Here is a 20,204-nt window from a genome sequence, read left to right on the forward strand (position 1 = left end):
TTTAACATTTTGTGCTTCAAGCAAGGAGGTCCTAATCGCCAAATTCGTAAAAATTGAAATATTGTATAATTCAAACAATAAAAAAAAATAGTGGGTGACATCATCGACTCTCTCATTTGGATGTAACTGGCTCGTTCATATAACTATTTTGTTGAAAATAAGCGAAACTTTGAAATGTCATAACTTTCTTATTTTACATCCAATTTTGATGACATTTTCAGCACTGTAGAACAAATGTGACCAAGGTATTAAAAAGGTGCAAAATTTAGCTTACAACACATTTACAGGTGCAATAAAAAAGTTTAAGGGTGTAAGGTTGCACCCACATAGAAGACCCCAGTGTTGCCCTTAATGGATGCAAAGTTGCACATTTTATTCTTAGTATACAGATCATCACAATGACTGTCTCTACATTGATCGCCCAAGTGCCATTTTGTTTCTCAACTTTTTGTTACACCTATTGCAATACCACATGAAAAGAGATATTTCTAGGAGTATGAGGTAGCATTTCAATGCTGAAAGGTAGCACCTTACTTCTGTGGAATGGGAACCTTAAACAGGTTTGTACCAAATACATCATTTATTCCTTAACACTTTCAATTTTCGTGATAAACTTTGATAAGATTAAAGGTATTATTTAACTTTGTGAGCAGCCGATTTAAAAAATTCTCAAACCAAGATGAAACATGTGTACAAGTGCATGTATTAGAACTAATAAACCCTGAAAACAACCATTATTGAGAATGAAAAGCTAAAACTAAGGGGCAAACCCCGATTTTGTAAATAGGCGTCTTATAGACACCTAAATAGTACACATAAGTGTATAGGATGAAATTAAGATGGTGTTTCCGGTCACTTTATATTTCAATTTTTGAAGCACTAAATAATCATTTTCGAACGCAATTTTTTCTGGGCTTCATTTTTGGAACATATCACAGACACAGGTGACAAGTGTGACCTTCTAGCTCAGATTTTTTAAAAGTCAAACCAATGTTAACCAATCACTTTAAGTGATTTGATTCTCTGATTCCCTTTTGACTGTTGATTGAAAGTAGCCTTGGACGATCACAGCCACATCTTACGATCTTCCGAAAAAATGTTATGCAAGATACCACAATGAATATTTCAGCCCACCGAGATAAAAAAAATGTTCGTATCTCCATAGAAACCAAATGCTGCCTCCCCCCCCGGAAGAAATATTAATCTAATTTGCAGTTCTTTTTGTTCCATACTCTTTGAAATTTAATCGTAAAGACTAAAAAGAAGTAGATCTCACACAGAATAGGATTTGTTCCCCATGCCTTCATTTCCATTTCATGTATGTTCACCGAAATACAAATACAATTTACTATTACTATTATTATAGCCTGGGAGGCGAAAAGCAAACTAAATCACTATGACCCGCAGGTCTCTCCTCTCGATATAACTGATTGGGGGAATGCAGGTGGACCACTACACTGGTTATCCCCCCCCCCCCCTTACACGAATATTGTAGCGGGTTCTTAACGTGCAAAGGTGGTGACTCTCCTCTACATGGGGCATCCATTTAAAGTCCTATCCGAGGGACGGAGTGCTTTCGGCTATAACATAGCCTGCATCAATGGAACAGGGGAGAGACGTTAACACACAACGCAGGCTTCAGTCACCCAACCTGTGTGGACTCGAACCCACAACCTTTCGTTCTACAGACAGACGCGCTTTACCGACTGAGCCAACTTCGCTCTCAAAATAGCAGCTAGAAAAATGAAGTCGATTTCCTTAACAGGGTTGCAGGTAACTTGCAGAAACAGTTCACCTTTATGGAATCCATATGAATAATATCTTGTAGAATCAACGTTTGTTGAAATCCATGAGAATAGACTTTGACAGTAAAAACAAACACAATATTATGGGTGATTGTGAAAAGATAAAGGGGAAGGACGTATAGGTAATAGAGGATGAAAGAAAACAAGTCCTCAACTGACCCGTATGATGGAAAAATTGTTGGACTTGGCTGATATCATATTTTAATGTTGCAATCATTGGCACTTATATAACATTAAAAAGGCTTTGCAGTAGACTAGATTTGCTATTTCCGGATTCCAAGGAACCTAAGCAACCAATTTCTCCTCTTTTTCTTTTCCCGCTTGTTCTCTTCCGGTTCTTTACCTTCTTCTTCTTTTGAAGGGTCTACTGATTTCTTTTTCCTGATTGATAAACGTCGCTTCCATGATTTCTTCTTAGCTCCTGCCGGAAGACTAAAGTTGGAGCTCTGCAGGGTATCGTCTTCAGTCCAGATCGCAGAGACGTCTCCTGTAGAGGACATGGGTATCTCCGTCGTCTCGGAAGCACAAGGTGAGCGCCCTCTACCTCCAATATTGTCCGGGAATTGCCTTTCTTGCTGTTGATGAGCTCTATTCATGCCAGCCTCATTTCTATCAGTACGAGGTAAAGATTGCGATGAGGGTATATTGGTTTTGAACTGCATGTTCCAAGGAGAGTCGAATTCCTCTTTGACTGTATTGGGTTCAGTCAAGTCTTGATCTGATGGATAGAGGTCCTTGGAATCACCCATGTCGTTCATGGATGAGTATTTCTTCTTTAGATGTGCTGGGACACGACCGTCGACTCTCCAACGGCTCGGTTTCGGAGTTGTTATAGGGGTTTCCCATCTCGGAGAGTGCATTCTTGGGAATTCGTTGGAGGACCTTCTGCTGGTGTAGCTGAACTCCGAAGGACTTGAAGGACGGGTGCTCTGCCTGGATTGTTCACCTGAAGAAAGAACTTCTCTCAGGCGATTCCATTCAGGAAGTGGCACAAAGGCACATTCTCGAGATTTAAAGGTCGGTGGTGATTTGGAATGAGGCTGTTGCCTCTTCAGAGTTCCGCTCCTAGGCGTATCTCGTGGTGTGCTCCTCGGTGTCGACCTGGGCGTACCTCTTGGTGTTATTCTTGGAGTACCTGCTGGAGATTTCCTACCAGTACTCCTTGAACGGCTTGGTCTTAGCGTCTGTGAACGTTCAAAATCTGATACCGCAAGGTTGGGGGTGTTTTTAAATGCCCAGTAGCTACCGCGAGGTCTGACTTCACGAGATGATTGCGTTCTTCTAAAATTCCGCCCCTCCTCGAATTCCGATTGATGATCCCTTTCAGTTTCATCAGATTCATCAGACTCTTCTTGACGTACCTCATCAAATTCTTCATGAGGGCTGACATTTCCTCCATCAGTCTCAGAGTATGAGCGATTTCTATTTGTACGCGGGGGTGGTTTGATTGCTATTGGAGAAGGGAGTGGGATCCTCGACTTGAAGGATTTTCGCATTTTTGGTATTGGTGTTACGTCACCTCCATCTTCCCTAGGCATAGGAGAGATCCTAGCTATCGAACGTTCTCTGCCAGAAACATCACTAACAACTTCGTCATCGGGTACACTTCCTTCCTCTGATAAAGCATCGATATGGTCTGGCTTATGAGGCCTCTGCGGAATTGGTATCCTAGAATTCGGAGATTTCTGGCTATCATACTCAAACCCAATAAGCTCGATTTCAGATAATTCGATTCTAAGAACTTCGTCGTGCAAGGGGCTTTTAATATCAAAATCATTTTCTGAGTGAAGAGTAAGAGTTTCACTTGCTGTATCATCATCTGCCTCTGCCTCCAGTGATAGGAATTCGGCGTCCTTTTCATTTGATGAAATGGGCTGATGATCTGTGTCAGGAAGTTCTTCTGTTGGCTCCTGTACCTTGTCCCCTCGATCTGATGATTTCACTTCAAACGGAGCATTTTGAGTCACTGGAGTGTTGGTTGGTGAATCTGGTATTCTCGACAAAATTTGTTTCGCTCGTTTGATGAAGTCATCCGTTTCTGATGAATGATTATCCAATGACTGTTTATCATCTGCAGCAAGATCAACTGGCATGTCACCAGAAGAGATTGACGGGTCATTTGAGTCATGTATCCCTGATTTCCATTCCCCAGGTGATTGCTCAACATCCGTGAAAGATGCGGTAGCTCTTGCATCTTCATTAATAGCAAGTGCTTCAGTAACATTAATGTCTCTAGAACGTGTCTTACTTGTGTTCTTTTTAGAAACTGGGATATTTGTATTTACTTTCGACCTGTTCGATAATGATACTGAATTCAATCCTGTAATCTTGGGCCTGGAACGATCGGGACAACTTCCCATTCTCTTGAAATTCGACGTTGGTATTGGTATACGGCTATTCTGCTGTTTTCCTGTTTTAGAAGCGGACCTCGGGCTGCTTTTATGTACAAAAGAGAAAGAGTTAAAAGAGGTTGGTGATGTTGTGTTTATGTCGACACGGGGTGACCCCTCATTGACCAATCCATTGTTTAAAGCGCCTTTCGTGTGTACATGATCTTGATTCATACGGTTTCGAGTGGGCAAACTGTTGCTTCTAGTAAGTGTTGATTTTGGTACTGGAATTTTGGATCTCCTCGGACTCAAAGATTCCCTTCCCACGGTCTCTTTGACTGTGATATTTGTTTGACATTTCAGGTCATCGCTAAATTGGTCACGTTTCTTCGGATCAGTATCAGATTTTTCTTCATCTATTAAAGAATCATGATCCCCAGAAGGCTCTTGTAGTGGCTGACTCTTTTCCTCGCTGAACTCATTCTTGTTCTCGACAGGCGTTGAAAAGGAAAAGCGATTTGATTGTGGAGGATTAAAATCATTTCCAGAAATTGAGTTATCTGAACCTAAAGAGACCCTACCAATATTTTCATTCGGTTTGGTTTCCTCTTCTTTTCTTGTATATGAGACATGATTAGAACCATTACAAGAGTCTTCACACACTGCTATTATGTTAGTTTGAGGTAAGTCGGGGTTCCCTTCTTCAACAGGTGATGAGAGACTTGACAAATCAAATTGCTGGTTGCTGTCCTCGGTAAGAGTCTTACAGAAGTGATCTTCAACCGTTGTCTTGTCGTCATAAGAAATGGGTCCATCGGATGTTGTCAGGTTTCCTTCGTACTCTGCAGAAACTTTCGGGTTATTCACATTGTATAGCTCTTCTGAAAGCGATTTAAGGGCAATTCTACGGTCTACATCATTAAGCTCTTTCTCATCATGCGGACGCTTGAGACTTTGCACAACTTCTTCAACGACAGTTTTAGTCGGGTCATCCAGTCTATAAGATTCTTGATCCTGATCCCGTTCCGTCAGCAGGTCCGTATGGTCATACTCATTACCTTCCGATATATGTAAAGCAGATGGTGGATCACTGCATATTGGTAAATCATTGTTTGCATCAAGTTCAACTAGGTCACTGTTGATAATCTCTTGAGTCAGTATCTCCACTCCTTCACTTTGTTCACAATCGGCGTTACTTTGGACGTCATGAGAAATTTCCAGGTGTAAGATTTCTTCCTCCACTTCTTTCTCAGCAGCTGCCTGGCTCTCTATGGGTATTTGGTCTTGGGTAGTTGCGTCTACTGATTGCTCTGAAGGATCCACATGATCAGATTTGATATCATTGCCTGAGATGTGAATGTTACTATCAATAAGAAGTTCCTTATTATTCGTCCTTTCGGAAATGTCCTTTTCATATGTCAGTTTTTCTTGTGCGTCATCAAGATGTGCGGCAATAGCAGTAAACACATCATCGTGGTCAGCAACAATGGCACATAACTCTGAATTATGACGTGCAGATCCAACGCCTGGTACTACCTTGTCAACAACTATATTGTCAAAGACCTTATTGTTGCCCTTTGATGTTTCATCTGCTTGAGGAAAGGATTCTATCGTTTGCTCTGTATCTTTTACAATTTCGTTGGCGTCACTATTCTGAATTGGTGTTGGCTTTCCCAGCATGCCATCATGATGGGAACCACTAGAATCCAACTGGGAGATATCATGGGAAGCTTTAACGTAGGGTACCGATTCCCCAACTGCTTCAGTTAAATCGGTATTGCTACTCGTTAACGCTTCATCCACTTCGGATAAGGGTTCTGGCGCTCGCTCAGGTCGTTCCACAACAGCTCCGTTGCATTCATTGACAAGTTTATCCAAAGCGTCAACACCATTTACATCGACAGTAAACTCCTGATAACTGTCAGGATGATTGAGAACTGGTACTATATCTTCCTTGGATTCCTTGCTAGATTGATTGCCCTTCATTGCATCCTTTTCCTCGGTAAGTTGAGTTATTGAGTGGGTTTCTTCTCGATTTTCATCAGTGTTTACTACCTTAATTGATGTCTGATTCTTATCCTGTAATTTATCCTCTCTAGGACAGGCGTCAGTGGGGGTTCCATTAGCTTTCGGAGATGTCAAAACAGAAACCTGTGTGCAAACATCAAAAGTATTATCTGAAGATCGAAAGGTTTCATCGCTTCCTTCAATTAAATACTGAATCTCATTTTCCAAAGAACTGATAGATTCCTGGGAAATTCCTTCATCGGCATAATCAAACTGAGTGCCAATATCATTGGTGTCTACAGGGGATTCAGATGTGTCCATGTCCCACGAATCTTCATAGTCATAATACGAGCCATCGGAAGCGCCACCTGAAGACATCTCCTCTTCTATTTGTTCTTGTTGCTTTAACTCTTCAAGAAGTATATCACCGAGGTCATTGAGTAACTTCTCGCGATCAATTTTGTTGTCGGCTTCACTTAGGTTTGTTCTTGTAAAATTGTCATCTTGCCTGGTTGTCCTTTGATGTTGAATGGATTGAGTCGATTGTACTGCTGACGTTCCAGATATCTCAAAGTTATGTTGGTAATCTCTTTGATAGCCATAGGTTGAGCCTTGATGAGCCCTCGGGTCAAGTTCATTTGGGATGATTGTCCTGGTGTTGGGACTGCTATGAGTTGCCTGTGGGTTTGAGATTTCTGACCTTCCATACCTTTGTTGTTGGTCCAAGTGATGTCGATGGGAATTTCCTCTGTTTGCATTAGCCACGAAATCTTGCTGTACGGTTGTCCTGGAACTGGGAACATTGTGCGATGAAGGTTTGATTGATATTTCAGGCCTCCCAGTTCTATGCCTTTGATCCATCTGATAGTCATCTGATTCACCTTTATAAGTTCTCACCGGAATGCCACTTTGGACCGTTGTACCGAGGCTGGGAATGGTATTACGCATTTGCATGCTCGAGGTTTGAGGCCTCCCTGATCTTTGGTGGTGATCAACGTGATAACCATCTAGTGCAGCTTTATTGTTTCTCATGGGTATGCTACTTTGAACCACGGTTCTGGGGCTTGGAATAACTTTGGATGTTTGTTTGTTCAATCTCTCGGAACTATTTAACCTCTGCTGGTTATCCTTATAATGACCATCGGGTACAGCTTTATTGGTTCCCATGGTTGCGCTACTTCTCGGGTTGGGCATAGTGTTAAACGTTTCCATGTTTGAGGGATCGGAAGTATGCAACCTTTGGCGGTGATCCCTTTGGTAACCATCGGATAAAGTGTTATTTGTTCTCATTGGGATGCCACTTTGAACAATTGTTCTGGGGTTATGCAGAGTATCAGCAGTTTGCATTTTAGATGTTTGAGTGTTGCGTAAAATCTGGTCATCCCTTCGATAATCATCTGGTGCGGCTTTATACATTCTCACTGGGACGCCACTTTGAATAATTGTTCTGTGACTGGGAATATTAGACATTTGCATGTTCGAGGGTTCAGACCGCCCTGACCTGTGCTGATAGTCTTCTGTGGCCGTTTTTCGGACAGGAATGCCACTTTGGGTCACTGTTCCATGGCTGGGAACAGTATGAGATGTTCGCATGTTCGATGTCCCAGACCTTCCATCCTGCCTGTGTTCCTTCTGGTAACCACTGGGGTCAATCCCACTGCTGCCACGCAATCTGTCTGAAATATGTTGATTATCTGTGAAAGATTTCAAAGGTGCCACCAGTGTACGTCGCGGTGACGATTGTTCTTGCTCTAATGGTTTGTTCATATTCCTGAGTTTCAATGCCATCTCTTCCAAACCACAGCTATTTGTTGGTTGACTTTGCGTTGTCACTATTGTCCGATTAGTCTTTGTGGTAGTCGAGACTTTACTTTGACCTCCATGCGGTCCCAATGAAGGTGTCGATTGGCTCATCGTGATATGGGGGTTCTGTCCTCTGTAAGACGACAATATCCTTTGGTCCACTGGCAGTTGATGCCCTGATGTACCTCGCCTACTACCATCATTCCCAAATGATGCAAGGCTGATGTGTTGTGCAACACTCGGGATGACGTCTCCTCGACCCCTCGTCGCCATGCTTTCGGGTACGTCTGGTAAAGAGGTGTTGTCGCTTGGCCTGTTAGGTTGGGGAGTCTTCTGTGGCCTTACAGTTTGGTTCGTCCCCTTGTTGACGTCGTATTGCCACTTGCCGAATTTCAATTTGAGTTCAGTCATTTGAAAGTCCGCTTTCATTTGAATCACATTCAACCTGTTCAGAACAAAGAGAGAGAGAAAAAAAAATAACAATTCCGTTTCTTCCTGAAATATACTCTACTTTAATTTCAATTTAATATGAATTGGTAACGACATTGTTTTATGAATTAACAAGGAATTAAGACGACACACTCTACTATACCTAGGAGGTTTATCTAGATTATTTTCATTTTACTGTGGTCGACAGTCAGAGTGTAAACTGTGTATAAAAATCTGGGGAAATCATGCCCGAGCCAACAATGTAGTTTTATCTGCATTGTTGATTAATGTCATTATGATGTTGCCTAGTGTTGATCGTAAATATTTACCCAGTTCGTTTGTATGGTCATATTACTTACATTGTATATTAATTTCTATTGATTTATACGGTTATCATTACATATCTGTGTAATGATTACCTATTTTGTTTAATTGAGTTGAATCGAAAAGAAATAAATCGAACTTGAAACCTAAAACATGAATCATATGGGTGGGTCAACCCCAGATTTTAACATTTTTTTTCAAGGTTTTAACACGGTATGCACTAATCACGCCATTAAAGGGATGGTCCAGGCTGGAGATATTTCTATCTCCATAAATAAGAGTAAAATTCACAGAGCAAAATGCTGAAAATTTGATCAAAATCGGATAACAAATAATGAAGTTATTGAATTTTAAAAGTTTGTATTATTCCGGTAAGCAGTTCTATGTATGTCTTTCTGAATATTCATTAGGTGGGCTGATGATGTCATATCCCCACTTGTTACTTTCTTTTTTATTACATGAAGTTATGTTTATTCAGTTTTTTTCTACAGAAAACTAAAACAATTGGATACAAAACTGATTAGGTTCATTAGTTATTTATTGCCACAGCTTATTTCGCCATAATGGCGACACGTCATTTACATGTATGAAAAAAATGAAACATTTATGATTTCATATAATAACATAAGAAAAAGGAAAGTGGGGATGTTATACCATCAGCCCATCTAATGAATATTCATGACGATGTGCATATAACTGTTTTCACAAAGTATTGATAAACATTAAAATTCAATAACTTCGTTAATTGTTTTCCGATTTTGATGAAATTTTCAGCAATTTGCTCAATGAATTTTACTCCATTTATTTAGATATAAATATTTTCAACCCGGACCATCCCTTTAAAAAGTTCATGTATGGTCTAGGGGAGGAGGGTGATTGTAGTTCAATACAAAATACGATTACAAGTTGAGATATGGTAGTGGATCGTATTACCGAACACTTTTCAAGAATTCAATCATATAAAGCACATTATTCACATTGTTTATTGGAATTGACAAGGAATTAAGACGACACACTCCACTTTACCTAGGAGGTTTATTTAGATTATTTTCATTTTACTGTGGCAAGCTGTCACTTTAACATCTGTAGCCCTATTCTTGTCTTCGACAGTCAGAGTGTAAAGTGTGTATAAATATCTGTGGAAAACCTGCACGATCCAACAATGTAGGTTTAATTGCATTGTATATATTACATTATTGATTAATGTGATTTCGATGTTGCCTAGTGTTTATCGTAAATATTTACCCGTTTCGTTTGTATGGTCATGTTGCTAACATTGTATATTCATTTGTATTGACTTATACGGTAATCATCACATATCTGTGTAGTTATTTGTTTGAGATGAGTCGAAAAGAAGTAAATCTAACTTGAAACCTGAAACTTGAATCATTAATGGTAATCAACCGCTGTTTTTTTTCTAATTTCGACACGTCATTAAGGGGATGGTCCAAGCTGGAGATATTTCTATCTCAATAAATAAGAGTAGAATTCAGAGAAAAATGAGAAAAATCTGATCAAAATCGGATAACAAATAATGAAGTTATTAAATTTTAAAGTTTTGTATTATTCCGGTAAAGCAGTTCTATGTATGTCTTTATGAATATTCATTAGGTGGGCTGATGATGTCATATCCCCACTTGTTCTTTTCTATTTTATTACATGAAATTAGATTTATTCAACAACTTTTACCAAGAACTAAAACAATTGGATACAAAACAAATTAAGTGCATTAGTTATTTATTGCCACAGCTTATTTCGTCATAATGGAGAAACATCATTTACACATTTATGAAAAAATGAAACATTTATAATTTCATGTAAAAACATAAGAAAAAGGAAAGCGGGGATGTGACATCATCAGCTTACCTAATGAATATTCATGGCGATGTGCCCCGGGGGCCACTTACATTGACGAGTGGATACCATTCGCGACCAAAAAACACGTAAAAGGATGTCTTTTTCAAGATAGGGCACGTTACGTACGTAACGTGAAAAGGGTGTTAAAAACACAAAAATAATTTTAAAAGGGTATCTATATATTTCGCTAGGAAAGCTTCGTGTTTAGGGTCAAATTTGCGGGGATGATAAAACAAAATTAAAATGTTTTATAAAGGATGTCCTTTTTGCCCCAATTTAGAGTCCTATTTGCGCGAGTTGGGCTGTACTAAACCTAATGATGTAGGTAAGCCGAAGTCCGTGACATAACATTGAAATATCTCTATACTTGTTGAGGGGTTCATTTCAGGGAAAACTTGCCAATATCGATTTGTTTCCAATACTTGTTAAGGGTAGGGTTTCACACGCTAATACTTGTTGAGGGGTGCATTTTCAAAATATGGAAAATACGTGTTTAGGGTGTTTTTTGAGATCTCTTGGTCGCACATGGTATCCACTCGTGAATGGAAGTGGCCCCCCGGGCGATGTGCATATAACTGTTTTCACAAACTATTGATAAACATTAAAATTCACTAACTTCGCTATTTGTTATCGGATTTGGGTGAAATTTAATGCATTTTGCTCTGTGAATTTTACTCTATTTATTTAGATATAAATACTTTCAACCCGGACCATCCCTTTAAAAAACTCATGTATTATGTGTATGGTCTAATATTGCCTAGTGTCGATCGTAAATATTTACCCGTTTCGTTTGTATGGTCATATTACTTACATTGTATATTCATTTGTATTGATTTATACGGTTATCATTAAGCGGATGATTGTGGTCCAATACAAAATACGATTACAAGTTGAGATATAATATGTCTAAACTCATGAGTGTGAAAAGTAGGTCATGATTACCCTTTTTATTCCTCCAGTAACATAGTTATTAACACATCTATGGAATTATATATATCCACCCCCTCCAAGATGAGCAAAATGAAACCCTAGTTCGCTGGACATTTTACCACACTCGCCATCATTCAGATTCTCTTCACTGTCATTTTTAGTACGGGAGCCAGGAGGGGTCAGCATAGCTGAAAAGGTAGACAATTTTCATGTTAATGAAGCTATTCCCTATATCACACAATGCAATGAATGGGGCGTCTGCCGTGTCCTAAGTGGTGGGTGTGGCCGTAGGGGCCCTTAAAAGAGGGCCAAAAAATGAGCTAGCTCAGCTGGAAAGGTAACCACCTGAAACCAACAGGAAAATATTCGGCATAGTTCACTTGTACATGAATGACACTTAACTGACACTTTAAGTGGTGGGGCACCCCCGGCAGACGCCCCCAATTGGGGGCCCCAAATTGAGCTAGATCAGCTGGAAAGGTAACCACTTAAAACCAACAGGAAAATGTTCGGCATAGTTCACTTGTACATGAATGACACTTAACTGACACTTTAAGTGGTGGGGCGCCCCCGGCAGACGCCCCCAAAACCCCGCCCCCTCCCAAATTTAGCTAGATCAGCTGGCAAGGTAACCACCTGAAACCAACAGGAAAATGTTCGGAACAGTTCACTTGTACATGAATGACACTTAACTGACACTTTAAGTGGTGGGGCACCCCCGGCAGACGCCCCCAATTGGGGGCCCCAAATTGAGCTAGATCAGCTAGAAAGGTAACCACTTGAAACCAACAGGAAAATGTTCGGCATAGTTCACTTGTACATGAATGACACTTAACTGACACTTTAAGTGGTGGGGCGCCCCCGGCAGACGCCCCTAAAACCCCGCCCCCTCCCAAATTTAGCTAGATCAGCTGGCAATGTAACCAACTGAAATCAACAGGAAAATATTTTGAATAGTTCACTTGTGCATAAATAAAAAACTTTAAGTAGTCGGGCACCCCCCCCCCCTCGGCAGACTACCCAATGTGGGGCGTCCAAATTGGACTAGAACGCTGGAATGAAATCCTTACTTTTCCTATCCTTTTCTTTTTGTTCTTAGTTGTAGAACCCTTCAATCTGTGTGCTAGTGATATGAGGGTGGGATCCGGGGCCGGACCCCTTGTTACCTCTTTATATAAAGCCATTTTAAACCTTATAGAAAAAAATCCCAGGTATACCATTAACGCAACACATTACTTCAACGCAGTGGCGAAATAAACCAAATATTTTGAGGTGGCACATATAGCAAATATGGGAAATTGTTGCCAATGGCCAATTGAAATGAAATTCTAATTATGCGATAGTTTTTTTTACATTATATATCAAAATTATTCATTATATATCATAATATAAATGATATTATATTTTGCTCTCCATTATTAAAACTTTTTATTTGCAGACGATACAAATATACTTTTATCACATAAAAACTATGATTCCCTTGCCACATTATTAAATTCTGAATTAAAAAAAGTTATTTCATGGTTACAATCAAACAAATTATCTTTGAATATTGATAAAACAAAATTTATTATATTTCGATCAAGAGGCAAAAGAATACCTGATAATCCTCCCAGAATCCTTATGAATAATATATATTTGAATAGGGTTGATAATACATCATTTTAGGAATAAAAATAAATGATTTTCTTTCTTGGAAACCACACATTGAGGATAAATTTATTTTACCAAAATATACTATGATAACTTTATATAATAGTCTTGTTTTGCCACATCTTACGTATTGTAATGTCATATGGGGTAATACATTTCAGTCACATTTAAAGAAGTTAGTTATTGCTCAGAAAAAAGTGTTCAGAATTATTTATAATGCTCCATTCAATTATACTAATGAACTGTTTTTAAATTAAAAAATCTTAAAGATAAATGATTTGATAGATATGAGTGTTGCTAGATTTATGTTCAACTATAAAATGAATACACTTCCTGACGTTTTCAATAACATCTTTAAAACAAATGACTCTCACCATACATATCTAACCCGCAAAAATAAAGATTATCGTTCATTTCTAGCACGTAAATCCACATCTCAACAATCCTTACGATTTAATGGTCCAAAAATATGGAATAACTTATCACAAGATTTTAAAGAATGCTCAACAGCCACTGCTTTTACAAGAAAACTAAAGGATTTACTTTTTCATAAATATAAACAATTTACTTTATTATAGGTGCACCCTTGAAATTTCAAAATAAATTAATTTTTAATGTTTTGTTTAACTTTTTGTTGTTTGTTTAAATGTCCTGTCTCATACTGTAGATGTAACATTTATTGTTTAAGTTGTACATACCATTTCTTTCCTGTTTTATGTAACTATTTTCCATATCTTATGCTTGTTATGGGCCCCTGGTGATAAGCTATTTGCTTCTTAAGGGGTCCACACCTTATGTATCAATTCCTAATTTAATTGTACATTTTGATTGTAAATATATGCTTTTATTGTTTTACACATGAAGGTGAAATAAATGAAATGAATGAAAAAAAATAATTATTTCATTTTTCCCTGATTAATTTCCTGTCCTTGTCATCTTTATTTTCTTCCAACCTTGGCTGTGGAACCAAGCCCCGCACCCCATATACGTCAGTGCTTCAACATAAAGCTCAATGCAGGAAGGTCCATACAGGGGCCCCGTTATAGGGCCCTTTTTAGCTTACAGATCTCCATCTGTAACCTCCAAATGGTAACCTCCAGACCTCATGCAGCCTCTGCTGCATGAGGTCTGGGGCAAAGTCCCCGGTAGCTTTTGAGATTGAAGACATTAAGAAACTTTTTACGGTAACTCTTGCCTGCGTAAGGCTTTACTTAATAGGTAAGGATATATTACATATATAGGAGGATGTGTCTAGACCTTAGCCTAGGACTTTATTTGTCCAGGGCTCTGTAACACAAAGATTAGCGATTAATCGCTAATTTGAAAGAACAATTCTGATTGGTTCCTGTCAGTCTAGGGAGCAAAATGCGCATGCAACGATGATCTTGATAGGCCATTTCATTTAGCGATTAATCGCTAGCCTTTGTGTTACAAGGCCCTGGTTTCGACCATTACTGCATTAAATTGATGAAGTTTATAATAGACTTCATACACAATAATATAACTTATATGGCATACATTCTTCCCATTCTTTGTTTTTAATCCTCCGCAGACCGGTCTTGTTTTTAAGTCTGTTTTTTTTTTCTTGTCCCTTTTCTTCATTTTCAAATTTAGCTTTTGGCTCATTCCATTTAACCTTCGTTTCCGCTTTTTTTTTGCCTCTTTCTTTCATGTTCAATTTGTCATTTATTTGACTTTTTTTTACCAAACATGGTCAGCCTATTAGTATTTCACGACGATTTATTTTTTCTCATGAGTTTTTCTTTCCTTTTCCCAAATTTCATTTTGTTTTCCCTGTTTTATGTTCTTCTTTCCCTTTTCTCCCCTTCCTCTATTCCCCTTTTCTTTCACTTTTCCTCCCTTTTTTCTTCCTTTTCTTTTCTTTTCCCTTTTCTCTTCCTCCTTTTTTTTCTCCCAGTGAAATCCCCGGGGGGGGGGGCAACCTGCTCCCATCTGCCCGGTTACGAGACTGGAGAAATTGCCTTGCTAACTACAAACAAATTAGGATGTGTGTGTGTGTGTGAGGGTGTGAATGTGTCAACAGTAACATGTTTAATGGTGTGTAATGCAATAACACAAGAAGGTTCATGGGTTGCTGTTGGTTCTTTATCTTCATGCATTTTTCATTCTGAAATCGACTGGACTATTTTTTTAGTTCATATAATCGTTTCATAATTGTATCATTTTCTTCATTACATTACTTACGATTTTATGTAAGTCATTTTTTTCTGTTTTCAGCCAATTCTCTTATCTGATGTTGATACTGAATGTACAGTAGTACATAAAAAAGAGCTGAACCTCATCCACAACAAACATGTACGATACAATTTTGGTTATGATCACCAATACGTTCGGGGCATTTTACGGAGAGAAAAAAAAACCACTGGTGCCAATAATTATTAATGATAGCGAGTATACACCTGAAAAATTTGTAATCGTGGTAATATGATGATTCAAACTGCCACGGTATTCACAAGTTATCTGTAAATAATTTTTATTAACCCTAATGTTGCAGATTTATCACATTACTTCAACATTCTCAGGCAAAGTATTGTTGGAATTGAATTCTTTGTCTACCATATGAGGCTAACTTAAACTATTAGTTTTGTTTTTGTTGAATTTACATTGTAAGGATGTTCCACAATTAAAGTAAAATCCATGTCATTTTTACCTAACTTTACACAGAGATAATGTAACACCTGGATATTCTGAATATGCAAAATATAATGTGGGTCAATGTGCTTGATTTTCTGCTATAGAGCTTCAAACTTCACCCAAATGGATGTTTTTAAAAATCACGGATTTAAAAAAATTGCCTTTTTCGACTTCACGCAATAAATACAATCAGTTTAAACCTCTATTACTCAGTCAAAATCTATGAAAATTTCATCAAATTTTGAAACATAGTTAATAATTGTATGCTCAAGATGTAGAATCTATTCATATTGCTATTTGTTTGCTCTTTGAAATCTAAACAGCACTGCCAGTTCTTTAAAATTATGTGAAAGATACCAAAAACCCAGTCTGTGAGACTGAGATTTCAATAACAAACTTGAGAAATACAATAAATGCTGCACTTTCTTCAAAACCCATGTCATTTTCACCAAACTTTGAATTTGTAGAGGAAATCATATACCTAAGAGGTGCACATTAAAAGATAGGGGTTCATGTGCTTGTTTTCAAACTGTCAGCGCTTTTATTAGAGCAAAATTTAAAACTACAAAAATATGCCAAATGCTTTGTATCTGTGTGAGTAAAAATATGAAACCACTCTACCATTTCAAACTTGTGGTAATATTCATTATTCTTTCCAGAACTACATCGTAAAGTTTTCTGAATTTGTCGAAGTATTTTTAGGAATTGGTCTATGGAGTAATTCCAGTTTATATTATATATTAGCTTCATAGAAACAAACATTGGATTTGTTAGTTAGAGTGCGTAGTAAATAAATCGGCTCATACCTGCAGCTGATTAATCACCTGTCCATCCGTTGTGACGTCAGAGCGCAGAGTGTAAAATATGCGTAAATCAAGATGCGCACAGACATAACTGTGGAACGTCCTTATAAATTGTATTTTCGTAGCTCAGAAAAATTTGATATCAGGGGTTCCTACTTTTTTCTAATGCAAGGCAATATGTTTTATCAGAAAAATTAAATGTTTGACTTCCTACTTCTTCAAGGTCATGTTAAATTTCTGCTTTATTCCCATTCATTTTTTTTTGCATTGAAGCAATCAACACATGACTTTGGAGGCGTGAAGGTTATTTTCTATTATTTTTCTGGTTTTCTCTTATGTTCCTTTTCTCCTTTTCCATTCGTAATCTCTTTCTTATTTTCCCCTTCCCATTCCCTTCCTTTTCCTAGTCCTCTTTTAACTATCATATTTTTTAAAAATTCTAATTCATACTCATTCATTGAATTATTAAGTTATGATACAATGAATACGTATTCACTCATTTATCATAAAACATTTGAGCAAGTAGCATAGGTGTCCTCGTATTTGATAGTGGAGATGAGTACATGATGGGAAACATGGCATGGATAAAACGAAATTGACAAAAAGTAAAACATCGAATTCATCTTAATCTACTACCCCCAGCTCCTCTACAGCTGATGTAGAATATTTTCTAATTGGTTTCATGTTGTTAATAAACTTTCCAGCTGATCTAGCTCAATCTCAGTGGTGGGGGGGGGGGTCGGGATTTGGGGGCATCTCCCGGGCTCCCCACCACTCAAAATGTCAGTTGAAGGGGTGCTCCATGTTGAAAATATTTACATAAATAAAAATAATTCACAGAGTACAGTGCTGAAAATTTCAACAAAATCAGATAACAAATAACTAAGTTATAGCATTTTAAAGTATAGCAATATATTTTGTAAAAATAGTTATATGCACACCATCATGAATATTCATTAGGTGGGCTGATGATGTCACGTCCCCACTTTCCTTTTTCTTATGTTATTACATGACATATGTATATCTCCTTTATTATGAAATGAGTTGCAGCAATGGATATAAGATGCCTTAAATCAGTCGTCAATCCAACTTTTTCTCAGTTCTTGGTAGAAAAAATTAAATAAACCTAATTTCATATAATAACATATAATAGAACAAGAGAGGGGATATCAAATCACCGATTTACTAATTTAATATTCAGATATTCATGAACACATGCCTGAAACTGTTTCACTGGAATGCTAATCTTTAATATGCCATTCTTAGTTATTCGTTGTCAGATTTTTATCAAATGTTCAGTGTTTTGTTTGCTTGATTTTTCTTTATCAATAAATCATATTATTTTCAGCCTGGAGCATGTCATTCATGTAACTCTGAATCATGCCAAACATTTTCCTGTTGGTTCCATGTGGTTACCTTACCAGCTAATCTAGCTCAACATGGGGGGGGGGGTGTCTGCCGGGGATGCACCACCACTTAAAGTATCAGTTATAGTGTCATTCATGTACAAGTGAACTATGCCAAACAGTTTCCAGTTGGTTTCAAGTGGTGACCTTTCCAGCTATTCTAGCTAAATTTGGGAGGGGGCGGGGTTTTAGGGGCGTCTGCCGGGGGCGCCCCACCACTTAAAGTGTCAGTTAAGTGTCATTCATGTACAAGTGAACTATGCCGAACATTTTCCTGTTGGTTTCAAGTGGTTACCTTTCCAGCTGATCTAGCCCATTTTGGGGCCCCCAATTGGGGGCGTCTGCCGGGGGTGCCCCACCACTTCAAGTGTCAGTTAAGTGTCATTCATGTACAAGTGAACTGTTCCGAACATTTTCCTGTTGGTTTCAGGTGGTTACCTTGCCAGCTGATCTAGCTAAATTTGGGAGGGGGCGGGGTTTTGGGGGCGTCTGCCGGGGGCGCCCCACCACTTAAAGTGTCAGTTAAGTGTCATTCATGTACAAGTGAACTATGCCGAACATTTTCCTGTTGGTTTTAAGTGGTTACCTTTCCAGCTGATCTAGCTCAATTTGGGGCCCCCAATTGGGGGCGTCTGCCGGGGGTGCCCCACCACTTAAAGTGTCAGTTAAGTGTCATTCATGTACAAGTGAACTATGCCGAATATTTTCCTGTTGGTTTCAGGTGGTTACCTTTCCAGCTGAGCTAGCTCATTTTTTGGCCCTCTTTTAAGGGCCCCCACGGCCACACCCACCACTTAGGACACGGCAGACGCCCCATTCATTGCATTGTGTGATACAGGAAATCATGTCATAATCATGAAAATTGTCTACCTTTTCAGCTATGCTGACCCCTCCTGGCTCCTGCTCTATTTGCACGACACATAATTTCACTGAAAGTCGTGGCAGTTGGCCCGAACAAAAATTTAATTCGACATGAAAAGGGGGATGTGTCACTTAACTGGAAAATGTTTTTTCTTCCCTTTCATCGTTCATTATATTCATCAATCATTATAATCTATCACATAATACAGTGTGTTTCTTCCGATTAGAGAATTTCATTAAACCCATTTATCATAGTAGCAATCGAAAATAACAGAGCCTCTTGTAGTAAAATACAATATAATACTCGTACAGTATTACAAACAATATACTGTACATAATATATACTGCGGCTCTGTTGAAAACGAATATCTTAACAATTGTGAGGTATTCTTTGCTTTTAAAGATTCAATTTATTCGATGGAAACGAGTCCTGTACACAAAAACCAATGAACCGTTTCGTGAAACTGTGCTTTTGTCGATGAACGCAAAATATTACTCGACGAGTCAACATAATCTGCGAAAGAGAGATTGATCACTAGCATTATATACACACAACTTATGATTAGATTTTTTCCTGTAGTTAACTGAAATGGTGCGATTTCAAGAGTCATGACATACTTGATTCATTACAAGGTATACATTCTCGAAATTTGACGGCAATGTCATTTGTGGATTAGATTTTGATGTAATATGTTTATAAGAGCAATGATTTGAAAGGAAAAAAGGCGAAGGTTGGATGATTTCTTTTGCAACGAAAGAGGCAGGATTTATGGGCAATAAGTCTGAGGAAATTGAATTGTATTAATCAGCCAACGACAGATTTAGCTAATGATAATTGAATACATAACTTCCAACACCCTTTTCCTATTTTTACAGCTGTTCCCTAATTTCCATGAATTTGAGACGATCTGAATAATACTTGTGTAAAATAAGTATTCTATGATTAGTCGATTTGAAATTGCATGTCTTAATAATATTTATCATTTATTTATTCATTCTATATTTTTTTTTGGAAAAGGGTGACCCCATCTTTAATGATAACATACTGATTGACTTGGGGTCGAGTATATAACATTAAAACAACAAAATACATCCTGATTACATACACACACAAACGTATTATACAAGAAGACATTCCATGTATAACAGACTGATGAAGATATAACAAACATTAGAATCATTACTACTCTTTGTCATATCGAATACCAAATTCGCTATATTGACAAATGGGGGTCTATACTTTTCGTTTTTTTATATACACGTATGTTGTTTTTTTATTTTGTTTGTCATATTTTGAGAGAAGAGAGATTATTTTTTCCTTTTCGGAGTATATATATCTTT

The 20,204-nt window shown here is 38.1% G+C and overlaps 1 protein-coding gene across 2 annotated transcripts in view; it reads right to left on the reverse strand.

Moving 5' to 3' along the window:
* Positions 1-1,522: 1,522 nt before the first annotated feature.
* Positions 1,523-20,204, reverse strand: part of LOC121430264 — a 37,533-nt gene continuing 18,851 nt past the window's right edge. For both annotated transcript variants that reach the window (XM_041627542.1, XM_041627541.1), the window contains exon 4: positions 1,523-8,390. In XM_041627542.1, coding sequence (XP_041483476.1) covers positions 2,069-8,390 — 6,322 coding nt within the window. In that variant the 3' untranslated portion in view covers positions 1,523-2,068. The remainder of the gene's footprint in view (positions 8,391-20,204) is intronic.

This window comes from Lytechinus variegatus, chromosome 16 (genome assembly GCF_018143015.1).
Source record: "Lytechinus variegatus isolate NC3 chromosome 16, Lvar_3.0, whole genome shotgun sequence".
In the NCBI taxonomy this organism is placed as follows: domain Eukaryota; kingdom Metazoa; phylum Echinodermata; class Echinoidea; order Temnopleuroida; family Toxopneustidae; genus Lytechinus; species Lytechinus variegatus.